The 22782-nt window shown below is 45.4% G+C and overlaps 1 protein-coding gene across 6 annotated transcripts in view; it reads left to right on the top strand.

Annotated features, from left to right (window-relative positions):
• TEX10 (testis expressed 10) overlaps positions 1-22782 on the top strand; it is a 131182-nt gene that overhangs the window by 49449 nt on the left and 58951 nt on the right. For all 6 annotated transcript variants that reach the window (XM_050938146.1, XM_050938147.1, XM_050938149.1 and 3 more), the window contains 2 exons: positions 921-1098; positions 21211-21299. In XM_050938146.1, the coding sequence (XP_050794103.1) occupies positions 921-1098; positions 21211-21299 (267 nt within the window). The remainder of the gene's footprint in view (positions 1-920; positions 1099-21210; positions 21300-22782) is intronic.

The following is a 22782-nucleotide window of genomic DNA, read 5'->3' as shown; positions in this document are numbered from 1 at the left end:
ATTCACAGGTTTTTATCCTGAGTCTTGCAATATTTCCTGTTTTTTTGTAAAGCCCCAACTCTTAGAGTCAAGTGATACTATAAAAATCTGTTTTCATTTTAAAATTAAGTTTCTATACTTCACTGTTGCAGAGAAAAGTCTGAAAATGTGACCCAAGCATGCACTACACACTCAAGAAACACAAGATGTCTAAAAAGAACTCCAAATCTAGTATTTTTAAAGAATCTCAAGATTTTTAAACCAATCTCTTAATTTTTGGGCAGACTCACGGTCTTTGAATGCTTGAGGTTAGCAATACTGGAATTGTGAAGAAGTATCTAACATTTCGCTTTCTGAAATAATGGAATCTTTATATTGTTTCCTTGACTCTGCAGAGAGTCTGGCTACTTTGTTTATCACTTTTTCTATATGTGTGCTTGAATGGGAGTTTTTTATAGTGGATTACACTTATCCAAACATGGACAACCTAAAAGGAAGTGTTACCAAAACCCAAATAGAAAGAGCCGTACAGAAACTGACATTTAGGCAACAACGAAAATTCATATGGATATTTTACTTAACTGATATATGTAAAATGCTTTGAAGATGAAAAATGCATTGTAAATGCTTCTTATTGTTAATAAATTTTAACTTATTATACTTACAGCCACTTAGAAACCCCAGTGGCCTTCCTGATTTCTTTACCCCTCCTTGTCTTCTCTGTTACTTTGTCCTTACAGACAAACTTCTTGATTGGTTTGCTCTTATATTTGTGAAAACAGTCCTCAGTGGCCATCCATTTACCATGTGTCCTAGAATTGAAGGAACAAGTCGGGCTTTGGTAGATTAATCAGTCTTCAGTGTCTTATGCAATATTAGGAGAAAATCTTTTCATGCATATAATGTGTAATTTATTTTTGTGTACCTTTTAAAAAATTTAGATCCAGTAGATGGCACTCTGGTTCTTCTTCCAGCAGAGTCACAGCAACGTTTAGTGCAGCTTATATACTTTCTACCGTGTCTACCAACCGACTTACTTTCTTCTCTAAGTCGCTGCTGCATTATGGGAAGAATGTCTTCAGATCTAGCTGCCACCCTCATTGGGATACTGCGTATGAGGTAAAATGTTCATCTATTTAACTATGCTTTGGTTTTTTTTAACTTAGCATTATTTTTCTTAAATATCAAGTTATTTTATGCAGTGAGTTTTCATTCACCATGTAATAATTACACTACTAATTTGTAATTGTTTATAAACATTGTAGTAATTCAGCATGTAAGGTCAGATATCACGTGACCCTGCAGAATCAGAAATGGAAACTTGATGGTCTTGTCAAAATCACGTTCTCAGTTCTTCTCTTTGATCAAGTCCCTCCACAGGTTCCCCCTTAATTTTTCCAGTCTCTTATCCCTGTGTGTTATGATCTGTCCCCTTTGCTCTGCCATTGATGGCAGCTTCCATTTTCATTTTGTTGGTTTTCCCCATGGGCACATTAACATGCTCTCACTTATGGTGAAACTCTCAGTAATCAATGTAGTCATATCCTGCCCTTCTTCAAACTCCTCCTTAAGATGAATGTCTACCTTGACTGCTGTGGTAAATAACCTAATGATACTGGCTAGACAGATGGCTTATTAATAATTAATCTCTTGTTAATAATTGCTCCTTGCCTTGGAAGAGCCTCAGAAATCCAGCTTGAAAGTCATTGGATGAAATTCTGGGCCCACTGAAGTCAATAGGAAAATTAATGGAGCCAGTATTTCACCCATGATATTTTAAAGTGTATCTTTTTATAAGAAAGGTTACTTGTAGGTTTTATGAATTTTAGGTAATATTTTTATTGCCTATGTGTGTCTGTTTTCCCTGCATGCTACATTGTTTCTCTTGGGTGGAAAACGACTGTTTGCTCTCAGGGCAGGCTCAGAGACATAGGTATGAATGTTGCCTAGTTGTCTGAGCTTGAATGGGTCACTGGGAAAAGACTGGCCAAGGCTAACCACATATCAATGGAGAATCTGAGATGATAATGGCAAATCCAAACACTAGGACACTGAGTCTAGCAACCAAGAACCCACAGGGAGATGGATTTCCTCACCTCTCAGCAGGAAGCTGAGCAAACGTCCTTCAGCTGGAGAACAAAGGACTAGAGTGGGGTATATGTTTGGGGCAGGGGAGAAAAGTTGGCTGCTGGAAATGGTCTATGCTTTAACCTTCAGTTTTCTGTGCTAACCTAGGACTATCTGTGCTGTATTCCAGTTGACTAATAAACCCTACTGTTTTGACAGTGCAGTTTGAATGTCACTGGAAATGCTTGGCAAAGTGCATTAATCCCTGAAGAGTGTAGAAGTCTCTACCAGGAGAGTCTCTCAGGGTACATCTACAGTACCCGCCGGGTCGGCAGGTAGTGATCAATCTATCGGGGATCAATTTAATGCTCCCCTTCTCCTAACCCCCCACCCTCCGCCGCTTGTGTAGACCAGGCCTAAGTTGGCCTCACTGAACAAAGCTCGCAGTATGAAACGGGAGTTCTGGAGCCACAGATGTTTGGCCACAGGAGGTGGTGAGGCTGTGTGGCCTACCTTAAAGTAAGAGCGAGACCCGTAGGTGTCTGGCACACTGAAGAGTTTCTCCCAGAAACTATTCCAAAGCTAGGGAGGTAGCACCAATATTGTGGCTCTGTAACAGAAGGTATTTTTAAACTTAATTTTTTCTCTCTCCTACGGTTGGACTCCAGATAAATAAGCTATAGGTTTCAAGTATCAGAGGGATAGCCGTGTTAGTCTGGATCTGTAAAAGTAGCAAAGAATCCTGTGGCACTTAATAGACTAACAGACGTTTTGGAGCATGAGCTTTCGTGGGTGAGTACCCACTTCATCAGATGCAAGAAGCTATAGGTAGAGGAATGAGAAATTCTTCTTCGAGTGATTGCTCACATCCATTCCAGTTAGGTGTGCGCGCCGCGCGTGCACGTTCGTCGGAAACTTTTTACCCTAGCAACTCCAGTGGGCCGGCAGGTCGCCCCCTGGAGTGGCGCCGCCATGGCGCCCAATATATATCCCTGCCGGCCCACCCGCTCCTCAGTTCCTTCTTACCGCCGTGTCGGTCGTTGGAACTGTGGAGCGCGGCATAGCTGTCCTCCACGTCCCTAGCTCTCCTTGTTCTCTATCGTTATCTCTAGCACTATTGTAGTTGTTAATTAGATTGTTAAGTGTAGATAGTAGTAGTTAAGTAGTTTGTAAATAGTTCTTCGCCGGGGGCTTAGCCCTTCCCGGCACCCGGCACCAGGCTCATGCCTGGGTCGCCGGGCTTCAAGCAGTGTGCGGCCTGCAAGAAGCCCATGCCTACCAGCGATCCCCACGACGCGTGCCTGAAGTGCCTGGGGGAATCGCACAGATCCGACAAGTGCCGCATCTGCAAGGCTTTTAAGCCAAGGACAAAGAAGGAGAGGGATCAAAGGCTCCGGACTCTCCTTATGGAGGCGGCACTTGACCCGGCGGCTTCGCAGGCCGTGATCTCGGCGCCGGCACCGGATCGCACCGGCACCGAGAAGACTCCCCGGCACCGACCTTCTCCGGCACCGGGGACAGAGCCTAGGCCGTCGAAGTCTATTACTCCGGCCAGGCAGACCCGACTGGAGCGCCCGGCCTCAACATCGGCCGCGGCGCCGCCGGCACCGTCGACTCCGGGCCCGGCGGGTCCGTCGAGTCCGGTGCCGCCAAGCTCCCCCATGACATCTGGGGTTGAGATAGTGGTGCCATCCACACCAGAGACCTTCGCCTCGGCACGGGACCTCATAGCCATGACTGAGCCCACTCAGCTGCCACCCCCGGTACCTCCGGTGCGGGTCGTGTCCAGAGGCAAGCCTATGATGTCGGCACCGTCTCGGGACTCACGTTCTCGATCCAGGTCCCGACGCCACGGTCGCTCCAGATCCCGCCGCCGCTCGCAGTCCCGGCACCGCTCCCCTCAGCGGTACCGGTCGCACTCGCGGCGCCGGTCGACATCAAGACGATCGCGGTCGGTCTCCAGCCGCCGATACCGGCACCGCGATTCCAGGAGCCGATCCAGACATCATTCGCCGCACCGGTCGACCTCCCGGCACCGAGCTGGTGGTAGGTCCCGGTCCCGGTCGACCTCCCGGCACCGAGCTGGTGGCAGGTCCCGATCCCGGCACCGAAGCGGCGCCCGGTACCGGTCCAGATCCCGGCACCGTGACAGAACCCGGTCCCGGTCCCGGCACCGATATGACTCCCGGCACCGGTCCCCGGCACCGAGAAGATCGTCCGTGCCGGCCCGCGCAGACCCTTACCATCCAGGGTCCGCCCCGCCATGGCCCTCTAGACAGCCGTCCGTATCTTCGCTAACGGACAGTGGGTATGCGCTGGGCACCGACCGGCAGGCGGCGCTGTTCAGCGATCCGCCACAGCAGGACCAAGGCCCGCAACAATGGGGATTCTGGACACCCTGGGCATATCATCAGGCCCAGGGCCCCCAACAGCTCCCTGCTAGGCCGGCGACTGCGGAGCGCAGGGCACCTGAAGCCTCGTTGTCTCGCCCCCCTCCCTCCCCGGATGGGGAGGAAGGGTCCAAGCATCAAGACTCCGCTTTGGCTCCTGAGGCAGAGGCGAGGGCCGAAGGAGACCTGCCGTTAGACACTCTCTTGCCGGGGGTCTCCTCATCCTCCTCCCCGGATGAAGCGGTGGCTGGGACCTCCTCCAACAGCCCCCCCCCGCTGGACCTCAGGGCGCACCAGGACCTCCTCGGGCGAGTAGCTCAAAATCTGAGCCTGCAAGCCGAGGAGGTCTCGGAGATAGAGGATCCAATTGTGACCATCCTCTCGGCAGACGCTCCCACCAGAGTCGCCCTGCCGTTCGTACGAACCATCCAGGCCAACGCCAACACCATCTGGCAGTCTCCGGCCTCCATTCCTCCCACTGCGAAGGGCGTCGAGAGGAAGTACATGGCTCCTTCTAAGGGCTACGAGTACCTCCACGTGCACCCGACTCCGTGTTCCCTGGTGGTCCAATCGGTAAACGATAAAGAGCGTCACGGCCAGGAGGCTCCAGCCCCCAAATCCAGGGAGGCCAGGCGGATGGACCTCCTCGGCCGTAAGGTGTACTCGGCTGGGGCGCTGCAGCTCAGGGTCTCCAACCAGCAGGCCCTGCTGAGCAGATACGCCTTCAACTCCTGGGTGGCAGCAGATAAATTCAAGGAGCTGCTGCCACAAGATGCTCGCCAAGAGTTTACGGCCATCTTGGAGGAAGGCAAGAAGGTCGCACGCACGTCCTTGCAAGCCTCTTTGGACGCTGCGGACTCGGCTGCCCGTACCCTCGCGTCGGGGGTAACAATGCGTCGCCTCTCCTGGCTGCAGGTTTCTGGCCTTCCGCCGGAGCTCCAGCACACTATACAGGACCTTCCTTTCGAAGGCCAAGGCTTATTCTCGGACAAGACAGACCCCAGACTCAAGAGTCTGAAAGACAACCGAGTTATCATGCGGTCACTCGGGATGCACACACCAGTGACACAACGCAGACCCTTCCGGCCGCAGCAACAACAACAACAGCGCAGGCCGTATTCCCAGTTCCGCCAGCGGCAGGACCTTAACAGGCGCCGCGGCAGGAACGGAAGGCGCAGGCACTCGGGGAACCAAGGGGGGCAGAACCAAGGCTCCTCTAAGCCCCCGCCTGGACCTAAGCCTTCATTTTGAAGGTGCGCCCGAGGGCGCAGTAACAGTTTCCCCAATGGATCCTTCCCCCCCGTTTTCCAACCGCCTTTCGTTTTTCCTCCCAGCGTGGTCCCTAATAACATCAGACCGCTGGGTCTTACGCACGGTGCAGTCGGGATACCGCCTGCAGTTTGTTTCATTTCCTCCTCCCCGCCCCCCTTCCTCGTCCCTCTTCAGGGACCCCTCTCACGAGCAATTCCTTCAGCAGGAGGTGCAGACGCTCCTCGGCAAAGGAGCTATAGAGGCGGTGCCGGAGAAAGGCAAGGGGTTTTATTCCCGCTACTTCCTGATCCCCAAGGCCAAGGGGGGCCTCAGGCCTATCCTCGACCTGCGAGAGCTCAACAAGTACCTGGTGAAGTTGAAGTTCCGCATGGTATCCTTGGGGACCATTATCCCATCCCTGGATCCGGGAGACTGGTACGCCGCCCTCGACATGCAGGACGCGTATTTTCACATTGCCATCTGGCCACGTCACAGACGTTTCCTTCGCTTCGTTGTGGGGTCTCTTCATTATCAATTTGCAGTCCTCCCATTTGGCTTGTCCACGGCCCCGAGGGTGTTTACGAAATGCATGGCAGTTGTTGTGGCGCAGCTTCGGCGCAGTCGTATCCACGTGTTTCCGTATCTGGACGATTGGTTGATTCGGGGCACGTCGGAACAACAAGTCTGCAGCCATGTCCGCGTGATCACCGACATGTTCGCCACTCTGGGCCTCTTGGTAAACACAGACAAGTCCACCCTGGTTCCCACACAAAGGGTGGAATTCATCGGGGCCGTCCTGGACGCCACTGTGGGCAGGGCCTTGCTGCCATTGCAGCGGTTCCAGGCCTTGTCGGCGATCGTGCAACGGCTGCGGACAGCCCCCTTAACGTCAGTGAGGACATGTCTAACCCTGTTAGGCCACATGGCGGCTTGTACTTTTGTGACCGATTACGCTCGGCTCCGCATGAGGCCTCTCCAGTTGTGGCTCATCAGTCATTACAGGCCGACAAGACAGCCGCTAGATATGTTAATCACAATCCCCCAGAGGGTCTTAGATTCTCTCGGCTGGTGGCTAGACCAGGCAGTGTTATGTGCGGGTCTCCCCTTCCACCCATCTCAGCCCTCGGTGTCCCTAACAACGGATGCCTCAGATCTCGGCTGGGGGGCCCACCTAGGGACCCTGAGGACGCAGGGCCTGTGGTCCCAGGAGGAGGTGGGGCTACACATCAACATGCGGGAGTTGAGAGCGGTCCGTCTTGCTTGTCAAACGTTCTGTCATCAGCTTCAGGGTCGCTGTGTCGCGGTGTTCACCGACAACACGACGACCATGTATTATATCAACAAGCAGGGCGGCACCAGATCCTCCTCCCTGTGCCACGAGGCGATACGACTCTGGGACTTTTGTGTAGCCCACTCCATTCACCTCATGGCTTCCTTCCTCCCCGGAGTACGGAACACGCTGGCAGATCGATTGAGCAGATCCTTCCTGTCACACGAGTGGTCCCTTCGCCCAGACGTCGCCCTCTCCATCTTCCGGAGGTGGGGTTATCCCCGTGTGGACCTCTTCGCGTCCAAGGGAAACAGGAAGTGCCAAGCGTTCTGCTCCTTTCAGGGCAGGGAGCCCGGGTCGATAGCGGATGCCTTCCTCATCCAGTGGTCGACCCACCTGTACTATGCGTTTCCCCCATTCCCCTTGGTCCACAGGGTCCTTCTGAAGGTGCGCAGGGACAGGGCTCACGTCATCATGGTAGCCCCGGCATGGCCCAGACAGCACTGGTACTCCATGCTGCTGGACCTGACCATAGCCGACCCAGTTCCCCTGCCCCTTCATCCGGACCTGATTACCCAGGAGCACGGGACCCTCTGTCACCCGGACCTGCAGTCGCTGCACCTAGCGGCGTGGCTCCTGCGTGGCTGACTGGCTCTGAGCTGCGCTGTTCCACGCCGGTGAGGGAGGTGCTCTTGGGCAGCAGGAAGCCGTCCACAAGAGCGACATATTTGGCCAAATGGAAGCGCTTCTCCTGTTGGTGCGTGGAGAGAAATCTCCGCCCTATTGGAGTTTCGGTAGCCGACATCTTAGACTACATTTGGTCCCTCAAAGGGCAAGGTCTGGCCATATCGTCGTTGCGAGTCCACCTAGCAGCTATCTCCACCTTTCACCCGGGTGCGGATGGTCGCTCTGTTTTTTCTCACCCGACGGTGTCTAGATTCCTTAAGGGGCTGGAACGTTTATACCCTAACGTCCGTCCCCCTGCTCCAACCTGGGATCTTAACCTGGTGTTGTCCCGGCTCATGGGGCCCCCCTTTGAGCCGTTAGCTACTTGCTCCCTGCTTTACCTCTCTTGGAAGACGGCCTTTCTAGTAGCTATCACCTCAGCTAGACGGGTGTCGGAACTCCGGGCTCTTGTGGTAGACCCCCCATATACGGTCTTCCACAAGGACAAGGTGCAGCTGAGACCACACCCTGCTTTTCTCCCCAAGGTGGTCTCAGCCTTCCACGTCAACCAAGAGATATTCCTCCCGGTTTTTTTCCCGAAACCTCACTCCTCAGGCAGGGAGCAGCAGCTCCACTCGCTTGATGTCCGTAGGGCTCTCGCGTTCTACGTGGAGAGGACCAAGCCCTTCCGCAAATCCCCCCAGCTTTTCGTGGCAGTGGCGGACCGCATGAAAGGGCTTCCTATCTCCTCCCAGAGGTTGTCTTCTTGGGTAACGTCCTGCATCAGGACCTGCTATGACTTGGCCCATGTCCCTACGGGCCGTGTGACTGCGCATTCTACCAGGGCGCAGGCGTCGTCGCTGGCTTTCCTCGCCCGTGTGCCCATCCAGGAAATCTGTCGGGCAGCGACCTGGTCATCGGTCCACACCTTTGCTTCCCACTACGCCCTGGTCCAGCAGTCAAGAGAGGATGCGGCCTTCGGATCTGCAGTGCTCCATGCCGCGACTTCTCGCTCCAACCCCACCGCCTAGGTATGGCTTGGGATTCACCTAACTGAAATGGATGTGAGCAATCACTCGAAGAAGAAAAGACGGTTACTCACCTTTGTAACTGTTGTTCTTCGAGATGTGTTGCTCACATCCATTCCACACCCGCCCTCCTTCCCCACTGTCGGAGTAGCCGGCAAGAAGGAACCGAGGAGCGGGTGGGCCGGCAGGGATATATATTGGGCGCCATGGCGGCGCCACTCCAGGGGGCGACCTGCCGGCCCACTGGAGTTGCTAGGGTAAAAAGTTTCCGACGAACGTGCACGCGCGGCGCGCACACCTAACTGGAATGGATGTGAGCAACACATCTCGAAGAACAACAGTTACAAAGGTGAGTAACCGTCTTTTCACACGATTTTTTAAAACTCTAAAACTTAAGAAATAGTTTTTCGGTAAAGTGTGTGGTGCATAACACAATGCATAATGGTGGGGTGTGGTATAAAAGTTGTATTTGTACTAGTTTAGGAGAACCTGCATAACTTGTTTATGGGTTGACCACTAGTGAATAATGCGACCATGCACAAAATGATGCCAATAAAAATTGTACATACCATGTTATCATGTATTGTAAGATTAAGGGCCTGTGCAGTTTGTGGCAAGTTAGAAATAAAATTCTGTGGTAAAGCCCCTGGCCATATGTTGGAAGTTCAGTGGCAGCATCAGTTTTGAAATAAATGCAAAAATGAATAATACAATGGGGACGGTTTTCCTTGTGGTGTTTATTTTGATATTAAATAAAATTTACTTTATGCTGTCTCAATTTTTCAGTGTGTGGCAGATTTTTGTATTAAACGCATTACTGCATTCTGGAAGTTGTCAGGAAGCTGGAGATTTTGGCAGCCGGGTAGGGGACAGTTGGTTCTTTTGGCACCTCAGAAGGCGTGGGAGGTAGTTAAGATTTTTGGCACCTAGGAGGTAGTTAAGACTTTTGGCAGTGGAGAAATAATGCATCTAATCTACCCTTCTTCTTTGCAGGCAGAGGCAAAGAGTGATTTTGAATTTGTTGGGGGTGGAGGCTATAAGGGGCTTTAGTCCAAACTTCTACCCTAGTGACCGTGACAACAACCAACTTGACCCACTGCTCTCCGCTCCAGTATTTCCTACTTCAAACAGCAATTATGAATAAGAACATTAAATAGGATATTCCTGCTTAAAAGGACTAGCAGTGAGCAAGTTAACAAAATTGATATTTAAATTGTCATTAGTATGTTGGAATCAACACCCCACTGTGGTGACTGTGACTATGCACATCTTGTTGTTTCAGTCTATCTGTGGACTCAGGGCCTCATCTACAACTAGATTTTTTTTTTTTAATTAAAATTTCTGATTGTTGCTACTACAGGTAGAGCTCCATGGATGGTAGCAGCCGTAAGAAATCTGCTGTAGACAGACATTTTACCATTTTGTTGCATAGATCTACTCTGAATAGAGTTAGACAAGATGGTGGTTAAAACATCAGCATCCGGACTTCTCCAGCAATCTCCCCCTTGCTGGGGAGTTTAAAAAATAAAAATAAAGAATGCTGACTGGTAGAGGCAGCTAGAAAGAAAAAACTGCACAGGTTTACAGTCCGGCCCCACTGAGGTGAATAGCTTACCAAGATTTGAAAATAATTGGACACTTATGAATAATGAGAACATTCAAAGTTACAGTAATAGAGATTTAAAAAATATTTTAGAAGGCATGTGAACTCCTGTTTCAGGGCACAAACCTACCTCTAGTGGATGGAAGGGCTTGTCTACATGGGAAGTTACACTGGTAAAAGGGTAAAGTATGAATTAAACCAATGTAACTCCCTGTGGGGACACTATTATTTCAGAATAAGAATGCCCTTTCTCACTTTAGTTAATACTTTGGATGCAATTTAAACTAAACAGGAATAAGTCATTAATTGCAGAATGAGTGTCCACACAGAGTTATACCAGTATAACGATCATGGTTTAAGTATACCAGTATGATTATATCTGTATAACGTCTTGTTCAGACTGTCCCTAAGAAACTTGTCTTGTGGGCAGATTATTCTATAATTGCCTGTTGCAGCTTTTCTGGCACTTTCCTTTGAAGCATCTGGTGTTGTCCGCTCTTAGACACAGGATAGTATTCTAGGCAAACCATTGTTTTGATCTAATAAGGCAATTCCTACATTCCCATCTACATAAGGAAAAATAACAGCTGAAAACTGATATCTGTGATAGTTCCCCCGGAACCATTTTTGAAAATCAATCAACTGCTAGTATAGATTGGAACAAGCCATTTTCAACCTTGCAACAGAAAACGTGACTGAGCGAAAATCAAAATGTTCTTGTCCCCATGTACATTACCAGTTAAACCTTTTTCAGTATCTCTTCTGAAAGGCCCATTGCTGACCTCTGTTTTCATCAGTCAGTTTGCCTTTCTTTGTTTTTCGAAAGTTTTTTTTTCACAATCAAAAGGGCTAAAAATGTAAGTTTCAGAAAACCCAAAACATTAAAACAGACTGCTGCACAGTTTGGTAGCAAGAGATTGGTGCTACTGCATATTCTGTAGCCACAGAATTGTATAGGTAAAACACACGTATTCCACAAGTTTATATAAATCAATCCCTCCAGATTCTTCAGTATTCTGTACCTGTTGGATTGCCGCTAGATGGCACTGTTTTACTTCTATTCAAGTTCTGTTTTGTGGAGGATACGTTTTCATGTACAAGTTTCTTTTAGTTCAAACCACCTGCTTATCTGTCAGATATTTTAAATAGATCCTGTTCAGCAGCACCGTTGACTCGTCGTTACATTTGATAATTGTTTTTCCTGTCTTAAAAGGGTCTTTCCTTGTAGTTATCCCTACACGGAAAGCCACGTTACCTGTATATGTGAGTATATTTGTGTGTATATTGCCAGAAACACACACATATATATTCTTAGACAAAACCTGTATTAAATTGGAGTTAATACTGAAAGTAAATATTTTGGGTAAAAATTTAGGGTATTATCCTGTCAGAAACAGGATACTTTTCTAGACAGACAGTACAAATTTAGGGTAAAAATGTTACGGGGCACTGTAATTATCCCCAAAATGAGCATTATAAACCCAGGAACTTCAGAGGAGTATATATTAGACTTAAAAGAAAATCAAATATGTTATGGTATGCAAAGCCAGTTAAGGCTTCCCTCAGCACCAGAGTGACACAAGGCAATACACACACAATTATAATTTAATGCACATTAGTGTTTGTGAACTGATTTTTAAAGACATTAGAGAGTGTCAATTTTCTTTTTCCCTCATGGAGTCAACCTGCTTTTCTGGAAAATAGTTCCCCAGTGCTGTTAGGTGGCAGAAAGGAGCAACATGTGGAGCAAGTGAATGGACCACTTTTACTAAGGGTAGCCTGGCCTCAGTCCCACTCAGAACAATGAAAGACAGTAGAGCATATTTGAGTTTCTCTGAAGGAGAACATTATTTGACCTCTGATGGAAAAACTTTTATTTAAGAAATGTAATAGGTGAAATTCCCATTGTTCCTAAAAAAAAAAATAATAATAATAATTTCTGAATCTACTGATTGCACCAAATCTACAAGACCCAGCTCTGCTAGTTTTTGTATAAATTGATAATGCCTGGGCTGAGATCATTTGAGACAAAAAATTGACAGTGTGCTTATTTTCTTGCAATTAATTTAAAATAGATTCTTTAACTCCCAAATTAATGGGTTTACTTGTAAATTCGCAGAACATTAATTCAGTACTCATCAAAGAACAAGTGCTGTAATTTTGGGGAGAGTATGCTATATTCTTCGCACATTACAAAGTGGTCGAATGCCTGCTTTATGTTCAATTCTCAACTGAATCTGGCGGGAAAGCTGTGAACACTGTTTATCTAATGTGCTGTCCTCAAGCCACTAATTGCATGACTTTAAACCACTTTCGTTAAACTGATGCAGAAGGTGGTATGGATACTCTTACTGTAGTTTAAAGCAGTCCTTATTTTGCTTTGTCTTAAGTCAGTTAGGAATTGGTTTAAGCTAAACTGAAATAAATCACTCTTAAGCCAAAATAAATGTTCACACAGGCATTGGCAAAACCAGTTTAAGAGCTTGTCAGCAGGGGAAAGTTTTCAGTGTCTCTTTCAGTTATAGCTATACAATTATATCTATCCTGAAAAAGTCCATCCATATGGTTTTGTTCATACTGGATTAAGCTACTTTCGTGTAGTCATTGCATCCGCACAGATCTATGCTTTTAAAAAATAACTGCACAATATTCTGGTGCAGTATCCTACCACTTAGGTCTTTGAATTATGGGATACTTGTTGGAACCCACTGCAGTTCTGGAACTTGGGATCAAACTAAACAATAACCCACGTGATTCTTCTCCAGTTGTCTTCTTATTCACCTGATTTTTTTTTTTTGGCAACTTTTGCCAGACAAATGCTGCAATCCTGATAGTCATTTACATGAACAGGCTGCTCCATAGGTATTAGCAGTCAACAGAGCCAGATGGTGCTGGTTGACTTGAGGGACATCCATGATGATGTGGAAAGACTGCTGGAGGAGGACGAAATCAAGTAGATGCTTCTGCATGACATTTTCCTGGAGCATTTCTCTTGATGGAGCACTGTTTGTGGGCTCAGCCACCTGGATCCAACTGGTGGAACAGGATAGTCGTGGACAACTGGGATGACCTACAGTGGCTGCAGAATTTCAGGCTGCTTTCCTACAGATCTGAGCAGAGCTCACCCCAAAGCAGTGGAACACCAACATGAGAATTCCCCTCAGATGATGGAGAATATGTGGTGGTCACCATCTGGAAGCTTGCCAAACCCAATTGCTGCTATTTAGTAGGTAACCAGTTTGGTGTATTAGTAGAGTAACTATCAGAGCTGTTGTCATGGAGGAGAGTGCTACAGACTTGGGTCAAGCTCAGAAAGCTTGGCAATACATGGAAGTTTATTGATGGATTTGCTTGGTTGGGGTTTCCAAATTGTAGTGGGGTCATTGTTGGGACCCAGATAGTTATTCTTTGCCTCCTATACTAGTTTCAGAATTCATCAACAGAAAGAGTGTTTCTTCATCAAGCAGCAAGGCCAGGTTGACTGCTGTGAAAAATTCATCAATATTAGTATGGGGGTAGTCTGGAAAGGTCCATGATGCCAGGTTATTTAGAAATTCAGCTGTTTTATGCAATGGAAAAAAATTATGTTGCTCCCAAGATAACTGAGCACTATAATGATGGTGCTTCCTCCTGTCATTTTGGGAGACCCATCTTATTTTCTGCATCCCTGGGTTATGAAACCTTTTACAGTATACTTCAACAGGAGAAAGAAGCTGTATAACTAAACACTGTGTAGCTGCAGAATGATGGTGGAGTGCAAATTTGGAAGACTGAAGGAGAGGTGGAGGTGTCTCATGACAAAGTTGGAGGCTTCTGAGGAATATCTTCCTTGTCTCATAGGTGCTGGCTGACTTAGTTAATCCAGTGCAACTTTCTTCTGTGGACAAACCCTAACTACTCTTAACTAAACTAGTAGCAGAATTTGCATCCCTGATTATGTTAAATCATATGCAAATACAAGTGGCTACACCCTGTGTCCTAAACCCATTTATTTTAGTTCTTTCCTTTAATGCATTAAACTTTACCTGCATACCTGTTCCTTGAAAATGTAATTGCGAGTAGTTACCATGTGTGTCCATTTGAACATTTTGTATGTGCTTTTCAGATGCATATGTTTGAAAGGTAGCCTATAATGCCTCAACAACAGGGCTTATTGAAAGATTTGACAATATATGTGAAGAATATGTCCAAGAGTTCTGTATGTAGCATGTGTGTGCCTCAGCAGCTGCTGTATGTCTGTCTCAGCACCTCTTTCATGCATGTCTTAAACAGTACTATTTCTGCTGTTTTCTTTCTTTAGTTTGTGGGTTAAAAGAAATAGAGGTAGTTTTTGTATTCGTTAGTCAGTTTTTGGAGAGTAAAAGTTTGTCACCAAAAATAAAGATTATGGTGGGAGAGGTAAGGGATTTCAAAGTGCAAATGAATATTTTTCAATTACTACATTTCCTGTCAGTAAATCTGAGCTCAGGCTGCCTGGAAGACGGTAAGAGAGTGTATTGCAGAGTTGAGAACCCCAGCCTCCTCCCATTTAAGCTAGGGATTTGTTTTCTCAGGCACCTTATATGTTGTAGCTGCCACGGTATCACATGGAAAGAGATGTTTCAGGAATAGTTAAGATCCACATAGGGCTTTATATGTTAAAATCAACACCTTAAACTTCACTCAGAAATCATTTGGTAGCTAGCATAGATCACAGAGCATGAATATAATGGACTCCTTTTGGGATATAGCCACATTCCGCACTAACTGCAGTTTCCCAGTGGTTGAGGTATGATCCTATAGAGTATATTCCAGTAATGCAAAGTGGAGTTTATAAAGACATGGGCAAAAGTAGCAAGGACTGCATCTGAAAGAAAAGGTCACAACTTTCTTGCCAAATACAAGTAAGAAAAGAGGCTTTTGACAACTGCTGCTACCTGGAAAATCTGTGACATGAATAGCAAAAGAAGCAGTGAGCTTAAGTTAATAAGGTTCAACTTTGATTTTTAATAACAATTGGTCTGTTGAACAGGTTGCCTAATGATGCAGTTACAACATGCTCAATAGAGAGATTCTCATTGAGATTAGATAAAATTATGGAAATTATAGTGTACAGTTTATCATAGTTAATTTAGGGTTTGAACTGGATGATTGAAGAGGTCTCCCGCTCATCAACAGTTCTGTAACAGTTAGATTCCTATCTTTGATAAAACGAATTTATTCCAAAAAGGGAAACTAAAACTTGCATTTAAATAAATCTCCTCCCCCATCTATTGGAGAGTACAAAAGACATGTTTTAAGAGTTAAATATTTCTAACTTATAAATTACGAGCATATATATATATTTTTTTTAGAAATGCACATATACTTTTTAGTTATTTGTGAAAGAATTAATATATTTAACTACAATTTGTGTGCAAGATAGTTTGCTATTTTCACTTGTTTGTAATGCATCTACATTTATTCATTGAAATTGAGGTTTCTCTTTATACTGAACATTTTGATCCCATTTTCTAATCACCTCCATGAACCTCAAAAAATAATAGTTTTAACTAGATACTTGGATCCTATGGAAAGGATGACCACATTAGTCTTGTATTTAATTTATAGATTAGCTTCACACGGCAGATATTAGTATCGCAATATGCTAATACTTCTGGCTTCTATAGAAACTTTCATCTGAAGCTCTCAAAGTATTCCCATACAATTAATTGAATGTCACATACCCTCTGGCAAATAGAATCATAGACGATTAGGGTTGGAAGAGATCTCAGGAGGTCACCTAGTCCAACCCCCTGCTCAAAGCAGGACCAACCCCAACTAAATCATCCCAGCCAGAGCTTTGTCAAGCTGGGCCTTAAAAACCTCTAAGAATGGAAATTCCACCACCTCCCTAGGTAACCCATTCCAGTGCCTCACCACCCTCCTAGTGAAATAGTTTTTCTAATATCCAACCTAGACCTCTCGCACTGCAACTTGAGACCATTGCTCCTTGTTCTGTCATCTGCCACCACTGAAAACAGCCTAGCCCCATCCTCAAATAAGTGATCTGTTGTACAGATGAGGGAACTGAGGCACAGAGAGCGTAAATGGCTTTCTTGAAGTTTCACAGTAAATGGAAGAGCCAGGCACAGAACCTAAATCTCCTGGCTCCTAGAACATGTTCTGTACATTTGATAATTACATACAGAAACCTGTTAAAATAACATTGCTTGACTTTGCAACTTTAATAATCAAAAGTTAGGAAATGTCAGGACAAAGGTTGCTTGTGCGACTTTAGTGTGGCTCTCTTGTGCATATGTATTATGATATAGTCTTTAATTATATGGTCACATTATTTTTTCCATATGAGACCTGTATTCATTTAGATGGAATAAAGGGGCCCAAAGAGTCTAAAGTGTTAACATAATCCTGTCACTGTCCAACGTTAAACGATTTTAAACAAGATTTAGGGTTTGTTGTACAGACTTCAGCCTGCTTAGTGCTATGGCAACCACACCATTAAAAATCTTTCTAACCTTTTAGTAAGGCTGCAGGAGAAGAAGGAAGAAACAGTTAAAGCATTTGAAATGTAAAATATTAAGTAAGGCTTTCATGTTAACATTCCTTTTTCCCTTTTGCTAAAGAGAGATTTTAGAAAGAAGCAGCCCTCTTCCCCCTCCCCCCTCCTTGTTTGACAATCTTGTAGATGGTATTAAAGATGGTAATTACTGTCCTTCTGGGGGAAAAGATGGGCTAGAGCTGTTGTTATTGGTGGTCGTGTTTAAGTCCAATCCCATTCCCTAAAAAGGCAAAACAAGACAATCAAAAATGGAAAGAAAAGAATAGCAAACATAGAAAATGCAGCTTCTGTCTCTTGATGACTGTCCCTTGCAAACACTGTCACAGCATGCTGTCTTATTGGCCGCTTTGAGATCTGGCAACTTGTGCCAGCATTGGACTGTTAAGGGTATTACTTTGAGCTGCTTCTTTCTGGTCACAGGCTCATAACAACGTTGCAAAATATACAGTCTTGGTTGGCTAAGTCAGATTCTTATTAGAAAGAATGAATAAAGGAGAGCGATATGAAAGGAATAGTGGTAGGGAAGAAAAAGGACATGAGAGGGTAGAGTTGAACAGAGAAAGTCTCATATCCCAAGTGGTGGTTGGTATTCAGCCACTGATGGTAGAGGTTATGATGTCATTTGGGGCCCTCTTTCTGGCCTGGTCTGGTTGGGAAGTCTCTCAGGATCAGATGATGAAGGCCTGGGGTTCCCGGGTGTGGAAGCCATGGTAATGAAGCTCGCTCCAATAGCCAATTTTTCTTCCCAAGAATTCTTTGTTTAAGGACCCAAAAGGGAAGTGATGCATGGAATAGTCCATCCTATTATTATTATTATCGTCCATCAGTGAGGCCTGATTTGACACCCTAAATTTGGTTCACTCATTTTTGGTTTTACAATATTCTTGTTTACTAGGCATGGTCTTAATACGGTCCTTGTTATACTACTAGACCTTTTTATTTGGACTAATTCAGTCTTTCTTGCTTTTCACCTCTTCCCATCAGCATTTGTTATAGGTTTTTGTGGCGTTTTATAAACTTGGCCTCACTTTTTACAGTTGAACTCACAAATGAGGTAAAGTTGTAAGCCCAATGATTACAGCAGAGTCCTCCCTTGTTCACTGAGCTGGATGGATCTGATCTTGTGATGACTAAGGATTCTATTGTGAGAGAAAAGAAATGGTTGTTGGTAGGACCCCTTCCTCATTTGTTGCAGAAGTTGGAAGTTGTGTAGTGAATGAGGGAGGGTATTGCAGGGACAGAAAGGTTTGTCTCATAGTGGCAGTAAGATGAAACTGTTATGTGTCTGACCTGCTAGTTCCTAGTTCAGGCTAAATTCTGCAAAATCTACAGAACTACTTGTGAGCTCCTATTTTTGACTGCTGTGATTTGATCCCCCTTTATAAGCTCCCTCTGTAGGCTTTTCAAAATAGTGGACTTAAAACTGTGGGCTTCAAGCCCTGTCTGTCCTGTGATGGACTAATCCCCTTGAAGGATGGTCACAGTAGGTGTCTGTTCTGCCTGAGGGAATTGCAGACAAGTGTTTGCTATGCTTGTCCTTCTCCATAAGTATGAACAAGTCACACACATAAAAAATGAAACTCCACCTTCTGGAACAGTCCATGAAGGTCTCCTCAGACTCTAAGGAAATGAGCTTCAGAATCATACTAGTCGACAAGCTAGCATTGTTCAGTGTCCTGTCAAGCAGACAGATGATACCTAAGGGTGATGCAGAGAAGTTAGCAATGAGAAAAGATCTAGCATCAACACACTAGCACAGGGGCAGGCAAACTTTTTGGCCTGAGGGCCACATCGGGTTTCTGAAATTGTATGGAAGGTCGGTTAGGGGAGGCTGTGTCTCCCCAAATAGCCAAGTGTGGCCTGGCCCTTTCCCCTATCTGCCCCCTCCCAGCCAGGACTCCTCCCCCATCCAACCCCCCCCATTCCTCGCCTCCTGTTGGCCCCCCCCCGGACCCCTGCCCTATCGAACAACCCTTTTTCCCTGACCGCCCCCGTAACTCCTGCCCCGACTGCCCCCCGCCATCCCATCCAATCCTCCCTCTCCTTCCTGACCACCACCCTGAACTCTCCTGCCCTCTATCCAACCCCCCCTGCTCCCTGCCCCCTTACCACGCTGTCTGGAGCACTGGTGACTGGTGGTGCTACAGCCGTGCTGCCCAGAGCACCAGGACAGGCAGCCGTGCCACCTGGCTGGAGCCAGCCATGCCACTGCGCAGCACAGAGCACCGGGTCAGGCTGCGGCTCTGCTGCCCGGCAAGAGCCCACCACCCAGAGCATTGTGCCGACAGCACAGTGAGCTGAGGCTGCAGCGGAGTGGGGACTGCAGGGGAGGGGCTAGGGGCTAGCCTCCCGGGCCAGGAGCTCAGGGGCTGGGCAGGAGGCTCTTGCGGGCCAGATGGGGCAGAGGTGGGCAAACTACAGCCACAACACCTAGCCTGACCTCCACATTGATGTCAGTCAGTATCACCATCACTTCCAGTGTTGAAGTCAGGCCCTGAAATGGTCTCTCTGAGACCAAGGCAGGAGTTCAGTGCCTTCCCATAAGGACTGATATGGCAAGGCCTCTGGAGGGAAATCCTTCAAGCCCCGCACAGCATCATGGGCTGGAGAGAAGGAGCAGCCTACAACTCTGGACTCAACCAGCACAACTCTGTCTGTGTTGTCACACCTCTCAGCATCGATCCTGGCCTTGGTAGTTGAGAGTAGGAAGAACCAGGGCATCTTACGCATTTGTACAACCTCTAGAGGTCTACTCCTCACCATCACGGAAAAGAGTCCTCCCTGTCATTGAACAGAGAACTGTCCTCCCTGTAGTCTGCCATTGTCTTCACCAGGAGACATAAGGGCTTCCACTGTAGGAAGGACTTCTGATTTTTGGTTTTAACTAGTGAACACAAAATAAAACACCCTCAGGGGAAAGAAAAAAAAAAAGGAAATTGGTGTTTATCCCATAAATCTTTCCCTCTCTGACCCTCTCTCCTTGCCCATCTAGTCTCAATTTTCTCTGCTTCCCTGGCTTCCAGTTCCAGTCTCTTTGCCTAACCAGGACTGGCTCTGAGGCCCCCTTTTCTCCCAGGCTCCTTGTCCCTGTCTGTGCTCCCCAGGTATAGCTCTTGTCTCCTCTGCATACAATTCAGGCAGCTTCCCTCTCCAAGCTACTTGGGTACAAAGGGTGCCTTGAAACTAAAAGACAGACTGGCTCCCTGTGTACAGTTCTGGTGCCTGGATCAGGACACAGCATGGGTTAGAACATCCAGTGCTGTAATTGCACAGAAATCCTGCTTGGGCCCCTGAAGCCCTGGGATTGGAGTATGGTTAGGGCAGGCAGAATTTTGGGGGAATTAAGCTACGAAGATTCTAGCATCTCTGTACTGAGCATATGTGAACTTTAGTTTTCTCAAAGGCTTATAACTTGGCCAAATTTGGGTGGATTTTCATGGTTGCAGCAAAAGACTCATCCTGACAAACAGGCCACCCCACGGCAAGTTTTAAGTTTCTGCTTCAAATCTTGGGGGGGTGCTAGCACTTCTCAAAGAAAAGGTCACTAGAAGTGAACATGGGCAAAACACCATATATTCCCCCAGTCTCATTCTTGGAGATGGCTGAACCATTTTGGCTGAGGCAGACACGCAGCCTGGAAAATTTCAACCCAAATAATTAGTTTGACAAAGTTACAAGCAGCTGAAAACAAAGTCTTATAATAGGAAGTGTTGGGCAACCTTAATAGGTGGTGCTGTTAGCTCTTCATTATGTCTTACCTATTAAAAAAAATAGAACACATGAGAGACTTCAGAGCAAGTTTTAATTTAGGTCTCTTTCTCTGTATGTTTATTTTTTATTATAATTCCCATGTTTAAGATCCTTATCCATTCTAAATATATGCTGACACTACTATTTAATGGACTCCATAGTTGTGTAAAAAGAGATATTTTAAAGTTACTGAATATAATGAAAAATATAACTTGGTCTTGCAAAATAGTGACTTTTTAATTTAAAAATTTTTTATTTTACTTTAAATCTATAACATCAAATGTAAAATAAGGTTCCAGGTAAAATATAATTGGTCTAAGTTACTGTGTCTGGTGGCTGCTATTTTTTCCCTATAAGTGTTGTATCAATAGTTATGAAAATTTACAGCTCAGTAACACAATCTACAGGCCACCTTTGATGACAGTCATAGAAGAGGAAAGTTTTCTGTTATCCATTTAAAAACAACAAACAAAACACCCAGATAGGCAAATAAAATTGCGTGAAGCTGGTATAAGTTTTACTTTAACAGTTGGGGGCAGGTGTGCTAAAAATAACGCATGCTGATTTGATTTTTAAATTGATTATATTCATGTCTAATTTCCAAAAGTGTATTTTTAATTATAGTGTTTTATAATAGCCCTCCCATTGTTTTTGTTTTTAAATAGATCTTCCTTTGCTGGATGGAAATGCCAAGTGCAGGACAGTTCAGTGAACGATGTGGACTACTTCAGCTTCTTGTTTTCGACACTTACGGGTAATCCATTTGAATTTTATAAATTGAAATTAAGAACATGAAATTGATTGTGATAAAGTGATATTGGATCTCATTTAGTATAATGACTGTATAAAGTAGATTAATGATAAATATTAAATATGGGTTAAATACTTTTACACAATGGAAAAAAGATCAGAAATTCTAGCATTGTGATATGGTTTGGTTATGGGTGAGAAAGCATTTTCATTCTTATTTCTTATTTTTAATGGCTTACTCTTTCACCCTCAGTTACCATGTGGACTGAATATTTTTCATATTTTGTTTCAGTATATAGATACGTACTGAATCTTGGCAGGGGGTTAGACTAGATGACACTTGTGGTCCCTTCTCACCCTATGGTTCTATGTTTTCTTTTTGAAAACTTGAAGAAAATCTATTCAGCAATTATTTGAGCAAGAAAAAAAAATTATTCTTGCTTTAAGTGAATTGCATAGCTGCTTTATTTTGATTGATGATAGAATTATGAGCACCAATCTGATTGTGATGGTGCCCCGAACAATATTAAAAACATAACATCCAAATATAAAGTAAAACACAGTAGAGTGGGCTTCCAATGCTCTTTAGACAAACAGAATTATTACCAGCCAATGAACACTGATGCAAATAAAAGTCAAGTCCCAAGACTTTCCCAAACAAAGAGGATAAAAGATGTGCTCTCCTATGTGTCTGGATGGTTAAATCCGGCAGACCAAGGTGGGGTGTGAGGTTTTGTGCATGAGTAGCAAAGAAGCAGTTTGGATTTCAGATTTCATATTTAACATGTGTGTAGTCCTCAATCAGAGGGAGAAATTATTAGTGTAAAACTAGTGTACTGTGCATCCTTAGTGCCACAGTTGATATTTTACACATGTGAAACTGGATATTGCAGTTTTCGCTTTGTGAAGTTACTTATGCAGATTCCAGCTTCTTTTGTTCTCCGCTTTTGGAGCTGAGCATTATGCTGCATGGATTCCAGAACTGTGAAAAGCCATTAGCCTAGGATGGGCTCTGTGCCTTGTGGCATGCACTGAAACAGCTCTTATAAAAATAGGCACAGTAGCACCTCCTACTTCAATGCCTTTTTTTTTTTTCCCTTGGTGGTGATCATATGGAATCTCTGGTCATGACTCTGGAGTTAATGATGAACTGCGTTTTACTCTTAAAGCAGGATTTCAACTTCTTTGCTTTATATGAAGAATACGACATAGCTTTGATAAAATTACTGTATTTACTCTATTTGAGTTACAGAACAAGTTTTCTGAAAATTTGAGTTAAAATTTATTTTAAAATGTGTTCTCTAAGAAACTTGGTATTTTTCAAAGCTTTTTAAATCTTGAATAATCTTAATGGAAAATAAGCTTTATATTTCTCCTCCTTCTGTTCCTGCCTCAGTCATGTTCTTGCACATCTCTATGCTTTCTCAAGGCTCCCCACAGTGCTGCTTCCTGGTGTCGGGAGATGCGGGGGGACGGTGAGGGGTAGA

This window comes from Gopherus flavomarginatus, chromosome 2 (genome assembly GCF_025201925.1).
Source record: "Gopherus flavomarginatus isolate rGopFla2 chromosome 2, rGopFla2.mat.asm, whole genome shotgun sequence".
NCBI classification, from domain to species: Eukaryota; Metazoa; Chordata; order Testudines; family Testudinidae; genus Gopherus; species Gopherus flavomarginatus.
This window is presented reverse-complemented; position numbering and strand designations above follow the sequence as displayed.